The sequence below is a fragment of the Diachasmimorpha longicaudata genome, chromosome 2, assembly GCF_034640455.1.
Source record: "Diachasmimorpha longicaudata isolate KC_UGA_2023 chromosome 2, iyDiaLong2, whole genome shotgun sequence".
Lineage (NCBI taxonomy): Eukaryota > Metazoa > Arthropoda > Insecta > Hymenoptera > Braconidae > Diachasmimorpha > Diachasmimorpha longicaudata.
In genome coordinates this window covers 11,543-36,309 of record NC_087226.1, presented here as the reverse complement: position 1 = coordinate 36,309, position 24,767 = coordinate 11,543, and the positions used below count along the sequence as shown (strand labels likewise).

Here is a 24,767-nt window from a genome sequence, read left to right as displayed (position 1 = left end):
TCCGATGTTACAATGACCAGCCTCATGGTACATCCGGTATTTATAATCATATCTATACTTCTTCCTGTCAGTCATTCCATGAAATTCCATAAAAATCAAACAAAATTGCATTTTTTACAAGAAGGTGATGGGGAAATTTAAGCCAATAACTATACTATTTTACAGTATCAACGCTATTGAAATTTTCCTCCAACCAATTTTCACAGAAACATCCAAGCCCTTTGAAACTCCCTAGAAACGTTGAGAAAATTACAAAATCACATATCAGCAGTTCCAATCGTAATATCTAATAGTGAAATCTCATGCTGTTTCCATGAGATTTATGGATATAATTATCTCGTCGGGAGTATGGATTGAAGACAGGATAATTGAAATAGCAAGCAACATTCCCATTATTCTGAATATTCTAAAAAATATTGTTTCCACCATTGTATTGCCATTTTGAAACAGATAGTATAAGAGGCTAGGGTGATTGTTTCAGATAGTATCTCACGTAACTAATTTCACAAACAATCGGGAACCCTCAAGTCTCCAGGGCAGCCTAGAATATAGGTGGTATACATATTGTTTACACCTCCGCTGTGATTCACAAGCGACAACGCATCAGTCAGAAGACACACATCTATAAGCCTTACTATGTTTTGCAACGATTTCTTTTTCTTTTCATTTCTATTAATTTGAATAATTAGTGTACTTCCGGTTGGGCTTGTAGTAGTTCTATTTGAAAAATATGAACCTGTGATTTCCATTTACTATCCACAATGTTTTCTTAAAGCCATCCCATTATTATTTTATATGTCTCAACTCTTCTCCTATTGAAAACGAGTTTTAATCACTGTTTCGAGCGAACTTTTAAAAATATTAGTAATGACTGAAATATATGGGGAATTCCATGTGACCTTGACCAGGCCCAAACCCTCACCATCTTCAATGATATTGACGATTTTTTTTGTGGTTGTACATTAGGCACGGTGGTCTTAGATAAAAAGACGGCATTCACAACGTTGATTTTTCAAAAATGTGAAGGAGGGCTCCATGGGCTTGGATGTTGTTTTTTAATTTTTTGAATTCTTTCAAATGTTTGTTTTTTAGGATATCATTCCAGTAAAGCGCATTACTACTCGCACAAGAGAGACGAGGATGGTCACAGCGCGAATGGGCAAAGACCATTGTATTCCTTTAATATCAATGATGTATAGAAAATGAGTGAACAAGTACGCTTAATTCTCTATAATAAACAATATTAGGTAAATACCAATAAATTATGTTGCGATTTAGTTTTTTTAACATAGAACCAGAATAATAAGAAGTACCCTTCATACTGGATACAACAAATGTCTTTTTAAGTTATGGAATAGTCCATGGTCGCGTGTCTTGTGCGTGCCAGTTGAAACGTTGAATGGATTTCGGTCAGGATAACTTGGACTTGGCTTTAGAAAAAAAGAGGAATCATTCCTCAATAAGATGAATTTGCCGAATGTCAGTTATAGTCATGCATTTATTGGTTATTGAATTATGCTGACTAGCCGATTATTATTTTTTATTGTTACTCTTAAAAATTTGTGATGCATCATCGTTTCATTATTAGTATTAAGATCAGTGTTGATACGTTTTCAGAATATTAGATATACAATCTTAACTAATGCAAAATAATTATATTTTTTGTGGTGCGAGCCACAATAAATTAATTTCTCTATTTCTTTTTCCGTAGTATCTTAAACATTCCAAACGTCGGAATTCGGGACAGATATTGCCTATCATTGTCCCTCACACAACTCTATGACAATTCTTGAACCTTCGATAAACGAAAGTATTTAAACTGGCGTGCTACATGGTACTAGAGAATCTAATACATTCATCCGATGTAAACACATTATTCTGAATTCAAACATTTAATATTGAATGAAAATATTTGTTTGAATTTTCTTGAATTACTCAATGATTATTGTCGAACATTTGCTCAAAAAAACCCATCAGTTAAGCCTTTAATAACGATTTTATTTTTGCAAATGATTGTATATATCTCCGTCTTAAGACTTTGTTATCGAATTATAGTCGTCTTCTATTGTCATCCACAAAAATGTCTCCACATCTGTTCAATCTTATTTACCAATAGGACACATTTAAATTACTAAAGTCTCCTCCAGTCTCATTCCTGTCCTCTCTTTTAATCCAAAAAATCCCCACATTCCAGTCATCAAAATAAACGAGTCATTATCGTCGTAAAATACCCCAACTTCAATAAACCCATTTCCTCCGGACCACATTTGATAGCGCTCAGTTTTATCTTCCTACTCGAGTTCCAAAAGGAATCAACGAGGTAAAATCGTTAAAGGGAAAAATTGTCATAATAATTCAAAGGACCCCTTAAAATCACTAAAATTCACAAAAATCACAAATTGGACGTAGAAGTAGGTAAAAAGACTACCAGATACTATACTAACCTCCTGAAATGATATTTTTCAGATAGTTCTGAAACTCCTACAGCTTCTCCTCCCTTTCCTTCTAGTTGATTGCTCTTATTACAACATTCGCTCTCTAAATGGTTCCAATGCAATACTTTTCAATGGAAAAGGAACAGCACAAATCTCCAATTATAAATTAACACTCGTAACTGACATCGATTATACACATCTATATCAAGCTTCACAAATATTAATACCAAATTGCTCATTAACACGAACCTTTTTCAAAACGTTTTTAAAAGATTTATCTGAAATAAACCCTGGCCATTTTCATTGTAAATGCAGTTTACAAATAATTCCCGAAGAAATGAATAGAATTGAAAAGGAAAAAGAAATTTTACAACAATCGGTCATAAATTCAGTTAAACAAAAACGTGGACTCACCACTGGGGTATCCCACGTATTCAACTGGTTGTCCGGCATACCAGATGCTGATGATGCCAGCTACTGTAGTGATAATATTGAATTATTCTTTCACAATGACCATGAGATACAAACTTCCGTGAAATCACAAATTCGGATTATAGCGAACACCGTCAAAAAAGTTAATAACTCGTTCATTCATCTGACTCAAAGTCAGGAGATGGCAATGAACGATAATTTAAGAAAAAATGATCATTTTTCAATCAGACTTTCTATTATTAACTTAGATAACTGAATGATCAAGTCTCTGGACTATTTGCTATCTGTTCACTAATTTTACGAGGCTACACTCGATTTATCAATGCTGTCCAACTTGCTATATATAACAAAATCTTGTTATCAATCATCACCCCACAAATGTTTTACGCAGAATTACAAAAATACGACGATCAATTTGAATTTTTCACAAAAGCAGATCCACAAAATATTACGCTTTCCTACAATATCGCAAATCTTCAAGTGTCAACAGCAAAAAATGAAGTAACCTGTGCCTTGCATATTCCCGTAGTTACAAAAACGATTTTCAACATGTACCCTTTAATTGTATTATCAATTTTCAATGAATCATTTTCCAATTTCATATATATCTTACCGAAATCCGATTATCTCCTTATGTCCCAGTCCGATTCCCAATTCCTTATATCCAGTTTCTTTTTGGAATGTGAAGAACCTCTTAGCAAGAAATACATTTGCTATGGACAACCCATCATCAATACATCTGATTAATCCAACTGCGAAATCCAACTCCCGCTGTCTCACATCAAACGTCCTCTGAGTTCCTGTATCACTAGAATTTCTAAAGTAATCATTGAATTCTGGCATTACTGGGAAGCTAATCAATGGATCTGCATCCTTCAGAAACCCATCACTTTAACTCTAATGTGCGAGACAAAATCGCAGAATCACATTGGAAATATCAGTTTGTAAAATTCCGGAATTCCTCAACTCAACGACAAATTGTAAGCGCTACACCAACTCTCATATTTTGGAGACTAGTAGTAATGATGAAAAGAACACAACCTCTATAATCAATCTCGAAATTTCTCAAACCCTAAATTGTGAAGAAAATAAAGAAGATCATCCGATTCCGTTGAATCTGGAGCTGATGCTATTTATCAACATTGATTCCAACGATATCAAGGTACCCAACGGGAAACTGAACAAGATCAATAAAATTCCATCTACAAGAATCAATCAATTTTCAACGAGCAAAACAACATCATCCTGGATTACCACTACCTTCAGTATTACGAGCTTCATACTCTTTATCATCATCACCTACTGCTGCGATCGATACTAGAATTCTTAAAACTCATCAGGCGATTCTGCCTCCAATATGGTTGATATGGGAACAGAGTCTATCGTGCTCGTCATTAAAAACTTCGTCAATGGTAATAGTGGCTGTGACATCCGCCTAGAACCTTTGCAACAATCATCAGAAGTCATCATCAACCATGGTAGATCCCTAGCACCAATCTCGAAACGACTCCAAGAAACCTCTGACGATTCAGACCACAAACCTCCGCTTTCGTTGAGACGTTCCAACCGCATCAAAGGACGAAAGAGCACAACTGTATTATAATTAAAAAAAAACAACTACGTATACATATAGTATAATTTACTACCATTTCTCTATTGATTAGTAGATCACAAAAATTCCATTATCTGGATTTATACAATACTCAAGTATTTTGATTACTTTTGTAATTTTTTTATACTTTTGATCGAAAATTGTATTTTCAATTTTAAGTGGGGGGATGTCATACCCTAATATTTTCCATCACATTTCCATATCATCCTAATCCCCTCGCTTTTCCCCAATTTAATTTCAATTACCTCCAATGACATCTAATCCATCGAGGAATGCCCAACCATCCTAGACTCTACGATACAAGTCCCATAAACCTCACTCTATATTTTTCTCGCAGATCCTCAAGTGCAAAAAACTGAGGACTCGTTGATTTTCAGGCAGTTCTAAATTGACACATCAAGTAGGGTAGTTCATTCGTGCTCCAAAATTTTCAGACAACTTGGCTATTGAAACTAGTGTTTCAGAAATAACAGATCAATTATTTTAAGAATAAATCTGTGTTTAAAATTTCATTTATTCAGAATCCAACACTTCTCACTGGAAGAAAAAAAAGCAAATATTAATAAGGCATAACGTACTGGCTACATGGCTCTTGTCAAATAGGCTACGGTGCATGTTTTTTAATAAGTGTCAACCAGAAAATGGAATTATCAAATATGGGCGTACATATACTTGATGAAATTGTCTTCCCCTTTCTTGAGTATTATACATCATTCCACAGTAAAATTAGAACATCTGAAAGTTTGACAAATATCACGATTTAGTTCAGAAGCAAAAAAGATTAAACTATTTCTTTCAATTCAGAGACAAGGCGGTGGCGTACGTACGTTGGTTCACTTTCCAGATGAGTTTGCGAAGAGTATTCTAGTCAAAGTCTAAGAAAAATAGGACAAAGCCCATTTTTTATTTTGTATTTAATCATTGGCTCTACAAAAAAGATTGCATGAGATGAACGAAGAAGGTTGCAATAGAAGAGGTCCAGTTTGTCAAAATCAAGTGAAATGCATTTACCGTTTGCCAATACCCCGTACCATCAATCTCCAATGTAGGAAAAATGTCATTCCAATAATATACTATTTTCCGAAGCGATAGTCACCAGCCGTTGAATTATCGATAAAATGAGATAAAACTCTATGTTAAAGTGATTCTTCAAGTGATTCTCGTTTCATGAATGGTCTCCATTCACTCACCTGGACTCACCATTGATGATGAATAATGTCTAGCATCCGCAAGTGGTGGCGTCGAAGCTGCCACGTGAGTTATAGTATCGATGGCCGGACTATTCGATCTCTGACCATTATCCGCACTGTGGGTTGTGGTCAGAGATCGCATTAACGCTGCCTCTCCGATATTCGGCTGATTCCCAGCTGGTTGCGTTGAAACTGAATGCCTAAACATAAAAGTGTTGAATTTTCCAATCTGTCGCACTTTTTTCAGCATCCTCACTATTATTACCATGCCAAGTACAATTGAATACGAACAGTTGTTGCGTTTGTTGATCCATACTTAGTTCTGATGAAGCTGAGTTAATAACACTCTTTGGTGACATTGAGTATGTCTCATGGATTGTTCCAGCGCTCAAAACATATGAGTGATTGTGGTCGATATACAGAGAGAGATCAACACTCCCATTAGTGGTCCCAACCATTGGAAAATCTGATATCTTATTATTTGAGACCATTGTTGTCTGCTGCTGTACAATTGTGGTATTCTGTTGAACGAAAGTGGTATTTTGCTCATTTGATGCAGAAGAACCAGCGAGATTCTGTTCAGTTGCACAGGGAACCATAAGAGTCTGTTCATTCATTTGAATAAACTCCTGTTGCTCCTGAATATTGGGAGGCCGTACTTGAGATGTGTTCAACATGACTTGTCGATTGGGGCTAACATTGGCTACCATCGGACTTAGTTGATTCCCGAAAGAAGCCTGTTCATTGACGAGAAATTGTCCACTATTCGGAGAAAAAAACTGAACCCCTGGAGTGTGTTGTTGAATGATTTTGCCATCCCCAGTTTGAGGCGTTCTTATAACCATCTCTACAGCTCCAGCTGCAAGGACATTTTGCACTGGATTCAAAATGTTAGAATGACTCTGCACGGGTGTCAAAACGTTCTGACCATTGACATTCTGAATCTGAAGCTGCATACCGAGGTTATCCATATTCTGTAACAAAGTCGCCGTTCCATCAGCAGACATTACCATACTACCCAAGCCCGGTAAGGTGAACTGCTGAATAGTTGAGAAGTTGTGGACCATGCCAGTAGCACTGTTGAGCAGATTAATCGGTTGTGAGAGGCTAATGTGTTGTGTGGGTTGTGAGTTAGTGATGATTTGTTGTGTGTTGAGCTGCGATGTTGCATCGGTTTGTCCATTCATAACTAGTTGTGCAGGTACTCCGCCCTTTTCAGGTATAATCGTCAACGCCTGGAACATTGGGGCTCCGACATTTTGCGTTTCAAAATTTTGTTGTGCAGAGTGTGACTGAGCTTGTATGAGCATGCTCGTGTTTTGTGGTGATGGAGCAATATGCAGTATAGAACCTGCTGTCGATGGATTACTCTTTCGTTTTTTGTAAACCTTCTTTTTCATTCCTGTCTCAGGCGATAGTAATGTCGGCTGTCTATTCGCAGTACCAGTACTACCAATTTTTCTCGTCACGTCCTGATTCGTTTCGCCTATTGATTGTGTATTCTGGAGGCCATTGTTAGTAGTAACTGTTAAATGCGGTATTACAACATTCTGCCCAATTTCATCTACAGTCATAACACTTGGCTGTATGAGCACAGGTGTTTGAATGGTATTGACGAGAACCGTAGGCTGACCTATCACTTGGTGTGCTACATGAACTGTAGGTATTACTTGGCTGATGGCCCCAGTAATACTCGTTACCATTGGCGAGACTGAAATTGGCACCATTGAACTGGTATTTGAAATTATCTTAGTTCGAGCAGGAGTCATGATACCACTAATTTCTATGCCACTATTAGCCATTATCAATTGACTAACGCTGGGAACTAAGATGTGACCTGCGGGGAGAGTGGATGAGGCTGACTGTTTCAACATTCCCGTTGACGTCAACATGTTGTGAGCTTGAAGATTCGACTGTTGTTGTTGTTGTTGTTGTTGTTGTTGTTGTAGCTGGGACAATTGATGTGTTTGCTGCTGGTGCTGTTGTTGTTGTTGTTGCTCCTGTAGATGATGATCACGATGTAGTCGAGTCAAATGAGCCTGGTGATATGCTACAGTGGGTTTGGCGCTCACTGGAGGTAATTGAATACTACTAACAACACTCTGTGCCATTTCCAAAGGAGACTTTGAAAGGACCCTATTTTTCATGTGACCGTAATTGATTGTAGATGAATTTGTGGGACTTACAATTGTTGATGTGACAATATTCGTTGACGTCGTAATTGGATGCTGATCTTTAGTTGACAGAATATTCGGAATCACCGTCTTGCGAATGCTGGAGGGCATATTGATCGATACAGTCACCGTATTAGCTTTACCAGCTGACACCGAAGTTAGTGTGCCAGAACTGAATGTGTGGCCACTAGCCATGGTTGTAATTGCTGTGGAACTATGGAAGGGCATCATTGGTAAATATACTGAGGCCGTGGTATAAGAATGGGATTGATAGCCATTGGATGTTCGTTGTCGTAATGCGCACTTTTTTAATAAGGGTGATGAAGGATTTTTAGGGCGAAGTGTCCTTTGGGAGCAGGGGCTTGACGATGAAGTACTTGACGCTGACGTTATAGAGACTGGTTGTTCTTGAGTTTCAGTAACAAAAGAATGGGATGGTTGTTGACTGACTGGTGTCATTAATTGGGGAGAAAGTTGATTTGTATAAGGAGTCGGAGGCTGAGAGTAACTGCGGGGAGAGGATGGTTGTGATGATATAAGACTTTGAGGTGATACAGGTGAGAAGATACCAGATACTGACGAGGAAGGGTTATCAGAGTTTGCTGGACTGTTTATACGAACTGGTGACTCATGACTTGTGCTAATGGTTTCACCTTGGATCGGTCTCGGGTCCATGTGTGGATTCGTTGACAATCTTTCACTGAAGGTGGATGACGTCACTGGATCTTGATTCATATGCTGGTGCTTATACTGGTCCTGCACATACTGAGTATTTCGACTTATTAGACATCCCTGGCATGCATTGTCGTCTGTATCATTGGAATTAACACCGACCGACGTTGGAGTCATGCTGCTGTGCACAATAATGGGTGATGTATTATAATACTTGACTGAGTTCTTTGACAAACTGATGGGACTTATTGCTGAAGATCGCTCCGGCTGTGGAACATACTGTGAAGATTTCTCTTGGTTGTTGTTAATCCGTGTAACTTTTGGAGTGCTTAAAATCATTCGTGAATTACTGACCCCAGTTTGTTTCGATATCGTATTGTTCAGCAGAGCAGTCTGTTGAGCTAAATAGCCACTGGGATCTTCCAGGAAACTTGGTGAATTGCCAACTGTTGATCCAATCTGATTATTCGATGGAGACCCATCGAGGTCTTCTCTGGAACTAGTATTAGATTGTTGAACGTGATTACTTCTAATCTCTGCTACGTGATGTCTCGGTTTCTTGATCAGAGATTTAGCCGGTTTCTCCTTTTTTCTGGCCACTTCATCGGGCCATGTTGGAATTGGAGGTATATGATGATGAAGAGGAGGTACACGATCCATATTATTGCATGTGCCGTTGTTGACAGATATCGGGAGAGAGTGATGAGAAGACTGAGGGTGACGATTCTCTTCCCACATTGGGGTTCGTTGGTTGAAATGGGAATTATTAGGTTGCCCAGAAGGTGCATTACTTTCAATAATATTGCTCACCGTCGAACATTCACTTGCTTGACTGACAATCATATACGGCTGATAATCTTTAATCTCCATATGAGAACGTTTTACTTCATCGTAATTTCTTTGAAATTGCGAGTGGTGCTGCTTATATATTCCTTGCATATTATCATTATTTATATTTTGCAAATTTCCACTTTGTACGTGATGCCTCTGTCTTCCGTGATTGTGCATTAACAGCCGACGTTGATATATTTGTTGAGTCATTTCTTTGCTTCTAATATCCTCCTCATTGACACTATGTATTCGATGATGCCCTCGTCGATCTTCCGATGAATTTATATTCGGAGCTATCGATCTGTTCGGTTGTATAATATCTATATGAGGGTTTATAGCCGAGTTATTGAAACGTTGTTGCTGATGCGGAAGCTGCATATAAAATTGGTCTTGCGATTGATTTGGCGTTCTGTGGTAATTCTGACCCTTCGGATGTTGTATGGAATGGTGGTGGCAGTGACGCATCGGCGAGTGTAACAACGTCTGTGCCCGATTTCGGTTCTGTGTATTCTCAACAAAAGTGTCATTGCCATGATGACGGTCATAATTCTGCATTGGTTGTAGAGAAGCGTCGAGAGAACTGACTTGATGCAGTTGAACATTATGTCTTTGCATTTGCTGGAAACGTCTTGGTTGCTGATTCATGTGCTTCTGCTGTAACGTTTGTACAGGCTGATCATTCATTTGATTAGCGTAATGAAAATTCTGCTGATGATTCAACTGATTTGTTATAGCAATTTGATCATACTGATTCTCCGGTTGTTGCAGCTGCTGTTCGTGCAGAATTTGCATTTGTTGCATCTGCTCAGTATACATGGATTGCCTTCCATTTTGTTCTTCATACTGCGATATGTGTTGTTCCATCAACTGTTGTTGCTGCTGCGCGTGTGGTTGCTGGTTCAGTATCAATTGCTGCTGCTGTTGGCTCATATTATTCAAATTTGTGATTTCTTGATTTATCACCATAGAATCACTCATCAACAGACTTGTCATATTGTATTAATTCAGTATCCGTTGGCTATTGCTCACTATACAATATTATGTCGAATACATTAAGTGATTATAGGCCATATGCAAACGGATTCATTCATCAAAATTCTTTCTCTCCATTCCTGTGAAAATGATGTATAGTAATTCATGTTCTCATTGGTGTAGATAAGTCATTTCATTGAAACATACCTGTGATTCTTCTCTCCGTGGTAAATTTTCACCTCCTCCAACCCTTGAACCCCTTAGTTTTATGGCTCCTTCGTTCTGTGCGAGGAGTTGTGTCACTGATATACTCGAGTATATGTTTCTCACACTATTGAGTTCCCATTTGTTCTTCCTGCTCCGGCTGTCTGTAAAAATAAAAAAAATGAAATTATGATTTTACCCTGGATTTTTCGAACGATGGTCAATAACCGAAGACATAGATTGTTCCTGTTAAAAGAATTTAAGACAACATAATGACCCGCTCGAAATGGAATTCTCTCCAAATTTCGACCTATTCGTGAATGTCTGAGAATCAGTCAAAATAATTGATTTTCTGATAAACGCAATAATATCCCAATTTCAAGATAAGCGAAAGAGGAAAGGCTCGAAATCGTGCTTATTACAGCGGTTGTAATAATATAGAGGATAATTGGGTTTTGAATATGTTCCATTAATAGGAGTAACTAATTCATCACTGGCGCTACAACAATGCCTAAGAGATTAATTGAATATCCTGTACAGTGGCAATCCCAACGATACCATTATGGAGTGTTAACACAATTACGAGGATTAACGGTGATATTTCTGCATAGAGTGCACTCTCCAATTGATAACAAATCAAAGTGATGGAAGATTTAAATTATTTAATGTAGTCAGCAAATACAGATGAATAAAGTGAGTATCATGGTAAATGAAAAAAAGGTACTACTAGTAAGCCTGTCGTCGGCATGCCTACCGCCAAGGATAATTGCTCTTCCGTGAGAAGAGCTGATAAGCTGTCAAAGAGGGGTCTCAGCGAATGTAACCAATCTCGTGTCAACAGCGCACATCATCGCCTTTCTAATAACGTAATTCACCGTGAGAACGACTCTGCGGAGATGGAGATTGAGGATTGAATATAGCAGCAGCATGGGAAAAGAGAAAACATGACAATCATATTTCGAGGTGGGCCAATTCAGAAAGGAACAATGAAACTTTCCTGTTACCATTGCATGTCATCTGAAATGATAAATTTCTTATGCATATTTTCTACGAAACTGTATCACTGCATTATCTCTCACAATTTACATTCACTCATTACAAAGTAAACAATAAATACTCAGACACGGCTATGCGCAAATTAGTGAGTAATCACCCGGTTAATTAGGTATGATTGATGTAAACGTTAAGCAGAATAACCGTATTCAAATCAGTGGTAGATTAATATCAATATCTATAATCAGTATCATGAGAATGTTAGAGACAGGTGTTAACCTGGTGATCCAGTCGATGAGACTGAACGAAGTCAAGTACAAGAGCGCAGGCGCTTGTAATATGAGGATCATAAAGGCGCGCGCAGTCAGAAGTGAAATCAGAGCAAAGCGGAGGTGCATTGTGGTTGTGGTGGTTTAATATTCGAATATCGTACATCCTTTAGGAGTGAGCGATCTCATTCCAATCCACCAGCATCCCTCGAAAATCCCCCCGCACCGCATTAATCTCCACCAATTGAAAAGCTCTTCGACATTGTGTTACACTATTAGAGGCGCCACTCACTGTCAAATTCAATTCCTTTCTCGTGTTCTGAACGAATCAAGTCTTATCATTGCTGGTCTACTGGGTTATTGTAATGAGATTATTCCGATATTAGCAGTAATATCAATAATTTATCAGTTAACTCTCCTCCATTTACTCGATCTGATGAATGTCACTAGATGGAGTATTAATACACCATTAATCACCATCAATCTTCTCCACAATTATTCGCAGAAGATCCATATTTACGTAAATGAACTATCTTACACTAACTGACCATAATTAATTCCCCTAGAATAAAGCAGCTTTCATCCCATATTTTTCCTTTACTGTCGAGGTGATGATCCGGAAAAAATGCTGGATATTGGTATAATTGAAACCTTCCGTTCCATGCTGAAAATGTCAATGCTTTTATACCGCAGACGTTTTCGAAAAAAGAAAAATCCGCTGGAAAAACGAGGTGCAGAAAAGCGCAGGAAATGCCGCCATCTCATCTTCCTAAACCTGAACCACTTCATGAACCTTTGACATTTTTATTATAAATTCCATTTATTAACTTTTGTTTGAGGCTATGATAAATCATTTTCCAACTGAGCATTCCGATTAAATACATTCAATACGATTTTAGCCCCCTTTACAGCCCTTCAATAGTCATTGCTACGTTTATTCTCTATTCCTAGCACCATACACTGGGAGTGACGTGCGTATACTCGCCAGTGTTTCAGTGGAATTTCTTCTCCGCCTAGCGGGACTTATTGATCGTTTGGGTGCGATAAGAAGCTGGTTGATTGGCCTCCTCTCTTCAAACTAGACAGTCGTGCGCAGAAGAACAGGATGGGACAGTCGGACTTGTTTTATGAAGCGGCAAGAAAGGAACGGAATGAAGAGAGATAAAAAGAAAACAAATGGAACTCTTCCAAATGAAAGTGGCCGCTATACAATCCTCATCCCGGGGTGTATGCCAGCGTTAAAACTTGATTACACTTCAACAGCTTCAGCTTCTTGGACTAGTTTCTTCCGCCAGTTTGGAATGCGATATAGAATAGAAACAGGAAACATAACGGTACAATCGAAAAAGAAGTTCCGATAAGGGCGGCACTAAGTCCTCATGAATTCAAGATTAATTCTGATATAAGCGTATCATGGATTTAATAATGATTACCTCTTGTTTAAAGAGTTTCTCTCGAACGATTGAACTTAAATTTGAAGAGGTTTCAGGGAAACTTATTTAGGGAAAGTGTTTTAACATAAATATGGAACAGATTGTTGTAAGATTACATAGAAAAGAGCGGTAATTGTTGTTTTTTTATGGAAGAAAACCTTTTCATTGCAATTTTCAAATGTCACAATTTGCCCCACATACCACACATTTTACAGCAGGTGATGCGCCAACCGTAACCATGAAAAGCCCATAAACCGTTTTCCGTAGCCTTATACTTTTATTTTAGTCTGTATCACAATTCCCAGTTTTCATCATTTTCAACATTAAGGCCCGGTTGGAGGGATTTTTTTCCGACAAGTCCCTAGGAAATTCCCTAGGAAACTGATAAAAATTGACCATTTCCACTTTCCCAAATTACGACCGGGTTATTGGACGAAAAAATCCAATTTTGGTCACAAAAATTGAACGTTTATTTCCCATGAATCGGAAATTAGGTGTGAAAAGTGTCCAGTGTCTGAAATAATTATAATGAGTGTTTTTTCAAGTGACAGTTAGCCACGCCATATTGACCGGGTGCCTTGGTGTGCTAATTTGGACAGGGGGCGAGAATGGTGTTTTTTTTGTGTGATTTTCCAATGACAAAAAAAAATACTTCCATTCATTTTCCTCCTTCCAGACCTAATTTCCGATCCATCGGAAACAAACGTTCAATTTTTGTGACCAAAATTGGATTTTTTCGTCCAATAACCCGGTCGTAATTTCGGAAACTGGAAATGGTCAATTTTGATCAGTTTCCTAGGGAATTTCATAGGGACTTGTCTGGAAAAAATCCCTCCAACCGGGCCTTAATATCGTTGTATGCAGTGAGACAACATTTTGTACCGCTGGAAAATTGGAATCGAAGTGATGGGGTAGGCGCTTCACTCCCAAAATTCTTCTAGTGCTGGAGGAGCGAGGAAGACAGCGCATAAGTCAGAAAACTTTTCGTCCGTTGTTTTTGGCTCTTTTGGCCGCCTTCAATTTTTTAAAACATTTTTTCACAGTATGATTTTTTAATCCACACAATTCTCATTTATTTGGCGGCTTCTCATCATTTCTCCATTCATTTTGCTTTGGATGATTATTTTGATCGAGAACCCGTATAGCATGTCCTTCTAATGGATCTGCCGTCGTTTGAAAAACGCGTGCGTGACATTTAAATCTATCGATGTATCTTCTGTGATTTCTATAGACGACTATTGCGCTAGTATAGGTCGGTTCAATCGCGTTGTGAGACTGTAGTTTGCATTCTGTTCTAAGCAGAGGGGGGGGGGGGTACCCTTTAAGAAAGCCACAATCGCATTTTCTAATTTCTTTTTCTCTGAAATAGTCAAAAGTTGATTTTTCTACTGCTTTGAATTTTTGCCTAATTAATGCAAAAAAAGTAGGAATAACGGGCTCCGGGAGCATAGAACATGTTCGATCACATGCCTCGATTAATATGGAAACCTCTAGATTAGCACCGTCAAAAGTGGGGAATATACACGAGGACATCTTTGAGGGTTATGTGGGTCTTTGTTCTGATATAAGGGACCTCAGAGCCACTCTCTTAACGTGGGGCTAACTCTTCTTGGAGTTCAGTTACTCTAAAGTGAATCGTTCGGGATTATTATCAATTTCTTTTGCTTATGTGAATGACTCTTTTGGGCGTGTTTCCTTTCTACCAATCAATCTCACTCGTTTAGCTCACTCTTTCTCAATTTGTGTGAATGTCTCGACTTTCCTTTGCGCTACCAGAATGTCTCCTGCTCCATTTTCTAACGGTGCTTCTCTGTTATCTAATAACGTTTGTTTTACTTTTAATTGCTCCGCGAGTGTCATGAGTTAGTCGTGATCCATGAGAATTTTTCAAGAAAAACTTACAATGGAAAGAAAATGTAACTATCCTACCGCTGCCACCAATTGGTGATGTTCAATTTTAAGAGAACGTTGATTTTATTTTATTTTTGATACTTTATCCAACGTAACAGGGGGAGGAACTTCTTTCTCTCTATTATTTGATGTTTTCAAAAAAACATTTTCTCTCTCTCTCTAACCTTTACTCCCATTTTAGGTGTTGGAGTCTCCACTTAAAGGCTGGAAGAAATTTCTAGATCGCCGGGGTGATCCTTACCGGATGGATCTCAGGAGCTAACGTTTGACGTGCTGTACTTTCGATACGTATTCCGTGGTGTAATACCCGGCGTTTGGGCCTGGTGGATAGGTCGATGCGAGTTCGTCTCGGGTGGTGCCAATTTTTGGAGATGTTGGAAATATCCTTGAGAATCCCTGGCTACGACGAGCTTGGCCGGAGCGCAATCTGTCACAATAGGAGCGGGTGCACGAGCGCCCAATAGTCCAGCCACTTCCACGTCGTGGAGACCCTTGTATATTGCCACCAATTTCCGGAGGTGGTACTCTCTTTCCGATCGGCCCGGTTTCTTCGGTATGGGTCCCGTAGAGCGACAATGGGATGCGCAACGGGAATTAGAAAGATTGAGCAATTTTCTGACTCAGTTTTCCTATAGGAGAAATAAATAAGCTTGAGCAAGCTTCTGCTCCAATCTTACGTTTGGAGAGGATCTCATTGCGCAATCTTCTGTTGCGGTTCATTATGGTGGGTAATAGAATGAGACCAATCTTCTGCTCCACACGTAAAAATGAGTTGACTACAGGATGTTCAGGGTAAGACAACTAATTTATTTGTGAACTTTTAACCGTGTATATGAATGTGGAATGCATGAAATGAATGCAGAGTGAATGAGTGAGTGCTTTGTTCTTTTGGATATTTGCGCACATGTGAGAGAACAATGTGACACTAGTGAACATTAAGATTTATTTAGACGCTAAGTTTTCAATGAGATTTATGTGTTTGTTTTAATACAAGGAATGCGAGGAAAAGGAGATGTGTCTGCAGGACATGACAGTTGTATGACGGTTATGTTTCGAGTTTTGAGGATTTTCTATATAATATAACGGTGCGTTTTGTCCGGCCATATGGGGTCATTCTCAGGACAGACCTTACATTGTTGAGGACTCAGAGAGAAAGCTAGTGTTAAAAGAAAAAAAGTAAAAAACAGTGCATTTTTCGAATTTGGAAAAGCCGTACGAGTCAGTTGTGACATGACCGGTTGCGCGAGAGGATACTTTTCTCCTACTTCTAATATAATTTTGAGTGTATACTATTTTAAAATAAACTGTTATCCTTATACAATAAAGAAATCCTGTCCTTGTATATTATTAATCCTACATGAATTTTACATCCGGTGCCTTATCAGCTGGAAGCATTTCCGGTCGGTGCATCCCATCAGCGCAAAATCTTTGTCCGCTTCCTGACCTTCGTGACCCTCCGTAGGCACAGGTGATACAGCTACATGGCACGTCCCCAAGTGGCGGATAGGGGAGTGCCCGGTTGCTCCGTAAGGAACGCAGGGAAGAGGCGAAATAAAATAGTCTCCGCGAACCAAACTGAAACCTTTGAGAGTTATGGATCAAATCCAATCAAAAAAGAGTACGGTGTTCCAGTACCCGCGGTCGAGGGTGCCTCAGCTTTAGGCAGCATGTGGAGTACTCCAGAGTCAAGGCCGCTGACCCTGGCTGTGGGCGTCGGCGATTACATCTGTGCTGACATATGCCATTCCCATTTGGGCGGGGGCCCTGGAAGAAAAGGAAAACAGACGCAGGGTGGCGTCTGGACACAGGCAGCGTGCCCTCAGGGTTGCCAGTGTTTTCCGCACGGTGTAGAAGAGTGCCATTGGCGTCATAGCTGGAATGATGCTAATTGAAATACTTGCGCAAGAGTGCGGAGCGCTATACCGGTGGAAGGGGACAGGTGGATCGCAGGTGACGGTGAGAAAATCCGCAACGAGTCGAGAGGACACGCTCGACGCGGAGGACGTGAGTCGCAGGGGCATGGAGGAATGCCAGAGGAAATGGAACACCCCGACGAAACAGAGGTGGACCTATCGCCTGATCCCGGAGATGAGCGCCTGGGTACACCGGCAGCATGGCGAGGTAAACTACTACCTCACGCAATTGCTGTCGGGAGATGGGTGCTTCAGGGAATCCCTGCATCGATTTGACTATGAGGATTCTCCAGACTGCCCTGCCTGCCCAGGCGCAGTGCAAGATGCAGAGCACATCTTCTTCGTTTGCCCGCGGTTTGTAACCAACCTTCCAATGGCTGCCTGGGAGGCAGCTAGCAACTTCGCGGCGGAAGTGATGACGGATCTGAGGAGGGAAGAGCGGCTTTGGAGAGAGTTTACCTATCAGGAGGAGGAGGAGGAGCAGGATCCACTGGAGAGACGCTGAGGGAGCCTGCCCTTCCGGATAGCGGGTGCTGCGACGTGGTACCTCGCCGATGCCCCCCCCCCCGTGAAGTGACGCCTGACGGCAGTCCCGTGACCCTCGTGTCCTGTTACGTCGAATTTTGTTTTGGGCGTGTAAATATTATTTGGCTACTTTTTCAAACGCAACAGGTTTGAGGGATTTCTGTCTCTTACGTTTGTTAAATTAATTTTCTTTATGAATTAATTAATTAAGTCTTACCTCATTTTTCTAGTTGTCGGAGTTTCTGTTTTAGTCCACTCAGAAACTTCTGCGTCGAAGGAGTGATTGGGGATAAAGGATGATCCTTGGTAACTGGAGCGTGGGTTTGCTGCCGTTTAACCACGTATTCAGTGGTGAAATATCCCTTCGTCTGGGGAGATGGTGCAGCTCCTAGTGTCTCCTGCTGGGGTCCGGTAGCTGGTTCACAATGTTGGACCAGTCGGAAATTTTCCTGATAGTTCCTGGTGACTGTGATGCTGAGAGTGTCGCAACTAACCACTGTCGGCACTGAACTTTTATTTGACAATAAAATGTTTAGATCGATTTCTTGGGGATTTTTATATATAGCGGCCAACTTTCGAAGTTGATATGTCCTACCCGCACGTCTGGTCCTTTTCGGCATCAGGATAATACGAGGAAAGAAGGTGAGTGATTTTAGGATAATATTAAAGATTGAGCAATCTTCTACTCCAATCTCTATATTTTGTTTGGATAAGATTGAATGAGCAATCTTCTGCTCGAATCAACCAGGTAGAGGAAATAATTTTAGGAATAAAGACTAAGCAAACTTCTGCTCCAATCATTATGTTGATTAAGGGTAGGATTGATTGAGTAATCTTCTGCTCCACACTTCGGAAAGAAACACACGGTATTGAGTTGGGATTAGAACTGATTTTATTGCCAATTTTTTTGACTATTTTTATTAATTTTGTTTTCTGTTGGATTGTCAGCGAAAAGTCCTCATCTAGTGTCTTCCTGCTCAACTCAGCGTTTGAATTCGGCATATGCGGCTGTTGACCCTGATCTGGAATTTTCCTTTACAATTATATTACCATATTGTTTTTAAATTCTTCATTATTATTTTATTATTTATATTTATTATTACTTGGAATATTATTGTTAACCTTAATTAATTTAGTCCTGTTTTAGTTTTACTACACGGAGGATAATTCAAGGCAACAGTCGATCACCACCGGAAGATCAGTTTACCGTGCACTATGAAAATCCTACTGTTGGTAACCTGACGAGAACTCACGCAGTAGGTAACCGGCTACTAATTTATTCGTTACCCTCTGCTATGGTAACTGTTTTTCGTGAATTTTCTCACTGTTTTATTTAAAATAATAATTCTACAATATAAATTAATAGATAATATTCATTTTGGGATCATCGGCAATGGGAATTCTTTAATTATTTAACATTTAGTATTTTATATGCATATTACTGCTATTGACGATGATCTCCTTATTTATACATTAAGTTTGATAATAATTTTAACAAGTATGTATTAGTTTAAATTTGTTACTAATTTATTCGTTTTTCTGAAGTTGTGTTTCTCTTCTTCCAGGCCCTCTAGATAATGTCTGCGAGAAGTGGGTACGTGACAGTCCTTCGTGATCCTCGTAACCCTCCGTAGACAGAGGTGATACTGCTGCACGGCGCGTCCCCAGGTGGTGGATAGGGGAGTGTCCGGCTGCTCCGTAAGGAACGATGGGCAGAGGCGAAATAAAATAGTTTCCGCAAATCAAACACGTATATCGATGGACATGGATCAGCCCAAATCAAAACAGTTTACGGTGCAGGGGAGGGATACCCCAGTGCAGGCGTGTGAGGGTGCGGAAGTAGGCCCTCGCTCGTCTTCATCAAGCGACTGCAGCGTCATGGAGGTGGAGTGTTTGGCCTCCTTGGCGTTAAAAGCCACAAGTGAGAAGAGGAGCAAAAACCCGGATAAGGGACAAGAGAGGGTGGAATTTACCCTGCGCGGGATAGGCCAGGCCGGCTCATCACAAACCCAGCAAAAACTACCCTGGAAGGGGGCATTCAACAGGCTAGAGGGACTCATAGGTGAGCTTTATGAGATCATACAGCCGAAACAGAATGAAAGACCAGGGAGATTCCGGAGACGGGAGCGGCTGCTAGTCGGACGGACTCAGGCCTCAAGCTACCGCCTCTGCGGGTAGACTCGGACACGACCACGAAGGATACAGATGTGAAGCCGGAGGATGAACGCCACATCCGTAAGGGACTGAGGAGGAAACAGTCCAAGGAGTCGCCTGGATCGACAAATCAAGTCGAGAAAAGGAAGAAGCCGTAGACGCCCGCCAAGCTCAGGGTCACACCCCCCCGAGGTGGAACCGCCGAACAGGCCTACCAGCCATACCGAATGGGTGGTAGTTGCAGGGAGGAAGACGGGGAAGGGAGCTGGTGCTAGCCAGCCTGTGGGCGGCCAATTGAGAGAATATATTTAATTGTCATGTTTGTAATTAATAAGATCATAATGTCAAATATGGGTTTCAATGCCACGATACCGAATTTGAATGATGATGGCGATAATGGAATTGAATTTTTTAGTGAATAACAGGAATGATACATTTTATTAGCCACAAATTATGTCAATTGAAATGACAGTCAAAAATTAATAAACTAAATCCATTACAATATACCCATAATCATTTTCATTACTTACTATACAACTTGAATAGTTTATTTCCAAAATTGGTTGCTTATTTTCGAGAAGTTAACATTAAAGGATTATACATGTAAAGTCGTGACATCGGTCACTTACGATAGAATAAGTTGGAGAAAAATTTTGATATTTGTCGTGAACAGAATCTACGGACATTTTTATTTTAGAATTTGTAAGTATATTTTTTAGGCATGTCGTTAGATATGAGCAATATAAAAATAACTTGTTATTCCACCAAGGAGAAGTGATGTAGGGTAACAATATGGAGCACGTATATAATGACATTGTATATGATAAAAAAACTTGCTAATAAAGCTGATACAGTCCAGGTAAGATTATGAACGTTTATTCTGCTATTTAAAAGATGAATGGTTATGGTAGTTTGAGGAGGACCGATCAGGAACTCACAGGCATCGAAAGGGTTAAAGTCATTGGAGGCCACTTTAACATCCTCTGCCTATTTCTTAAAAAACAAGAGAATATAGTCAGAAGGGGAACAAAGTTTTCCAACAACTACCGCACAGCCCTTTCCGACTCAAAAGTAGTTTCGATGCCCCCTGAGGCTCCGGCCGGTCTTCAGGTCAAGCAGGGCCATAGCGGTCAAAATGACACGCAGGGTTATGAACACCAGAAGATTCATAAGAGCCCTCAGTGCACAAAAATCATAGAAGTTACGAGGGGCTTCGATCTACAAGGATTGTAGTGGTCCCGAAGTTCGTAAAGGTCTACAGCATCATTCAGGTCATAAGGTCATAAGAACCATAGGGGTCATTATGATCACAGCGCTTTGCAGGTCTTGAACGACAACGAGCGTAGTTTGTCTTTCAATTGCGGTTTATTTCATTTATAGACATCGCATAGAAGGGGATAGAACCCTGACAATCGACGAAAGTTTTAAAAAAAAAGATTGTGACCCTCTCCTGAGAGTTCCAAAGACCACCCTTGTGTTTTATCAGCCCTCAGAAAAAAAATGAATAAAATTGACTTATATGAGAGGAAAAAAAAATTATATTTTCACATTCAAATTTAAATATTAATTTGATTTTCCAGGAATCTCATTTTAGTTTGGTGATACATAAGCAGCGGTATAATTAACGATGGAAATGCAGGAGTTGTATGTATATAAAATATCTGTTGTTCAAAGTTAGCTAACCCAAGGCTGAGGCAAGAAAATTAAAGGGATTCGCCTTAAGACTTCTTCCGAGAGAAGAAAAAAGTATTTTTTTCATGTTTTTCCGTATCTTACGGCCTTATTGACATTCAGGGGACTCTCAAGCATGAGACTCCTCTGACCAGTTCACCTTAATGCTCACCTAATAACTTAAAATCCAATTTAATTATTAGGTTTTCATATGTCCACAATTAATATTCCTAGTATCGCTTTTTCCCAATAATTTTTAGTATTTAAGTAATGCTTCTCTGAATTAAACTACATTAGATTAAATGAAATTGAATATGGGTGTTTGAGTTTTCGTACTATTTATCTTAGTAAACACAAAAATGAAAATTTTGTGGCTAATTGATTTACAGCCACTCATTGTCTTATGGAAGCTGAACGCTCTAGAGAAGAAGCCCTTGGTGTGACCAGAGCGACCTGAAGAAGTACGAGCAAAAGTTGGCCAGGGATCTCAGAAAAAAGTTCAAAACCCAATCCACGCACTCTCTGAGTTCCAGAGTCCAACTGGGAGTGTCTAAATTGGAAAGTTCTATTGGAAAGTTAAGATCATAAAACGATTAAAGAAGAGAAGTGGCTGTTATTTCTGCTGTTTATTATTTTTAAAAGCAGCAGAAAAAAAAAGTTTTCAATCGGAAGGAGAAAACTTTTTAGGAATATACATATTATCCTCTCAATTTAAAACTAATTCATACACTGTTCCACTCAAACTATTCAAACATCAAATACCAAAAAAAAATAGAAGGAAACCATGATTAGCAATGTACATAAATCAGTGAATTATTTGTTTTAATTTACCATTTAGAAAAATGTATGTGGATGTGACTAAGTGTTTTGCAAACCACAATGAAGAACGCTATGCAATTAAAAATTGAATTGCACTCTGGAATTATATTAGACTTGGACAGTCATTATAATCATGAGAAATAAAAGGAAAAGAACCATTGCAGCAGGGCTAATTGATTTATACAATTTTCTACTGGGTTTTATATGAATATTCGCTTTGAGATCATGACACATCATTTTGTTATTTGTAACCATCAATATTACCTGTCTATATGATGTATTTCATGTCCAATGACACCGGCAACATTTTCATCGCAATTGGTATAGAGTACTCTATTCTATGCGTCACAATATTTATATTTTTATTTGAATATTAATGCAGACATAATGAATGGATTCAACAAACATTTACAAATTGAAAATTTAAGTGCTTAATTAGGTATTGTTATGCATTAAAATGCTTTTTTGTGTACTAATAAAACAATTGGGAAAATGAAATTTGTGGCGTAATATTGACAATTGTTTGAGAGCCTAGTGATTGACATACTTGATATATTTCAATCACGTTATTATTATTTTCCCCATTATTCCTCCTACGAACATGGGGTAATGTGAATAAATGATGATATTTAATGTGAAGATCAATTGCATATAGTAAATGTAATCAAGCATGAATGCACAATATCTCCGTTAGTTCTTTGCTGCATTATTAATTGTACCGTATTTCGACATTTTACTTTTCCCTTCAACAAGAATTTGTATTAGCAGAATTCTAATATGATGTATGAGGGAACAATAATATAAATAAAAGAATATTTTGCTATTGATAAATTATAAGCTGCCAAATAGGAGATGTTTTTTTTTGTAGTTCATTCCAATGGAGGATTTAGATGATTAGCTGGTTCACCTGTATTTTATTATACAACAATTACAGTATACTAGTATTCGCATCATTTTATTTGACAATGTACGGTTTTTTCAAAACAATGTTGTGGAGAGTGTTATCAATTGATTTCGTGATGTAGGTGTAAAACGAATTATCAATGCAATGTAATCAGAGTAGTTTGGAAAATAAAATTTTATACATAAATATTTCGATTCAATGGGATGCAATTTTTTTGAGAATTGTGTATGATGTCCATTAATCATGATAATTATAATTTTTCCCACCTAATTGGCCGCCAGTGTGGATTTAAGTAGGTATTCTATATTATAATAAAAAAATTTCATATCTTTTTGGGTACAAAATTATTATATATTTTTATTGGCCAGTCTAACTGTTAACGGCATTATCGTAAATGTGACGTTGTGTATGTGTGTTTTTGATTTTATTTAACCGATAAGACGGGAGTAGAATTTCAAATCGTCCGCCAAGGAAAAAGTCCCTAGCCGTGCTCATGGTGGGGGGAGCGTCAGTGAGCTGCGCGCTACGTGGCTTCAGTATGCTCTGAGATGGCGGCTGCACGTGGATGCCTTTCCCAGCGTCTCGCGTATTTCGCCTAATTTATTTAATAAAATGTGGAGTTAAGATTATTAAAGTCTTTAATTAAATGTAAATAGTTTCGGGGCGTGTAATTAATATTGTGAATATTGTTTTTGAAAGGTTAATAATAAATAGTGAAGGAATTTGTGGGAAGTGTGCATGAGGACGCTTGGGCGTGGCTCGTTGGTGGGTTGGTGATGAGGCCTAATTTGTTAAATAATTGGCCAAATTGTTGCTAAAAAGACTGGTATATTGTGCATTGAGTGGGATTTTGTAAAATAATAAAATGGTAAATGGACTAAAAAACGAGTAGCGTCTCCACAGAGCTGTGAGACGAAGGGATGGTGCGGCGAGGGGGGGCAGCCGTACGTGTTCGTGTTTGTTGGCGGCATAGTGATGACGCCTAATTTATTAAATAAATAGTGAAATATTGCTAAAAAAGACTGGTACATTGGGTGTAAATGGATTGGCCCAGGAAAGTGTGTGCATTCAATGACATTTTTTAAAATAATAAAAAGCTAAATGGATAGTTGAGAAATGGGTAGCGTCTCCACAGAGCTGGGTGACGAAGGGATGGTGCGGTGAGGGCGGGGCAGCCGTACGTGTCCGTGCTTGTTGGCGGCTTGGTGATGACGCCTAATTTATTAAATAAATAGTGAAATATTGCTAAAAAAGACTGGTACATTGGGTGTAAATGGATTGGCCCAGGAAAGTGTGTGCATTCAATGACATTTTTTAAAATAATAAAAAGCTAAATGGACAGTTGAGAAATGGGGAGCATCTCGACAGACTTGGGTGACGAAGGGATGGTGCGGTGAGGGCGGGGCAGCCGTACGTGTCCGTGCTTGTTGGCGGCTTGGTGATGACGCCTAATTTATTAAGTAAATAGTGAAATATTGCTAAAAAAGACTGGTACATTGGGTGTAAATGGATTGGTCCAGGCAAGTGTGTGCATTCAATGACATTTTTAAAAATAATAAAATGCTAAATGGACAGTTGAGAAATGGGGAGCATCTCGACAGACTTGGGTGGCAAAGGGATGGTGCGGCGAGGCGGGGCAGCCGTGCTTGTCGG

At 39.2% G+C, this 24,767-nt stretch overlaps 2 protein-coding genes across 13 annotated transcripts; one reads left to right on the top strand and one right to left on the bottom strand.

Annotated features, from left to right (window-relative positions):
* Nucleotides 1-60: 60 nt before the first annotated feature.
* Nucleotides 61-10,458, bottom strand: LOC135170161 (mucin-2-like). Of its 12 annotated transcripts, none has more exons than XR_010300324.1 (5): nt 5,961-10,458; nt 5,670-5,869; nt 3,481-5,552; nt 2,850-2,912; nt 61-2,559 (listed from the first exon to the last, which is right to left on the bottom strand). XR_010300324.1 is itself a non-coding variant. In XM_064135750.1 (4 exons), the coding sequence occupies exons 1-4, from the start codon at nt 10,337-10,339 to the stop codon at nt 5,398-5,400; spliced, it is 4,650 nt and encodes a 1,549-aa protein (XP_063991820.1). In that variant the 5' UTR covers nt 10,340-10,458; the 3' UTR covers nt 61-5,397. The 12 variants fall into 12 exon arrangements, 5 of the variants coding, with proteins under 5 accessions (XP_063991820.1, XP_063991834.1, XP_063991812.1 ...); XR_010300327.1 differs by having other exon boundaries at nt 61-5,016; nt 5,146-5,214; nt 5,307-5,552; XR_010300333.1 differs by having other exon boundaries at nt 61-5,214; nt 5,307-5,406; nt 5,491-5,552.
* A 6,548-nt stretch (nt 10,459-17,006) lies between these two features.
* Nucleotides 17,007-17,546, top strand: LOC135172586 (uncharacterized). The gene has a single exon (XM_064138731.1). It carries the CDS (start codon nt 17,007-17,009, stop codon nt 17,544-17,546), a length of 540 nt encoding a protein of 179 aa, XP_063994801.1.
* Nucleotides 17,547-24,767: the final 7,221 nt, after the last annotated feature.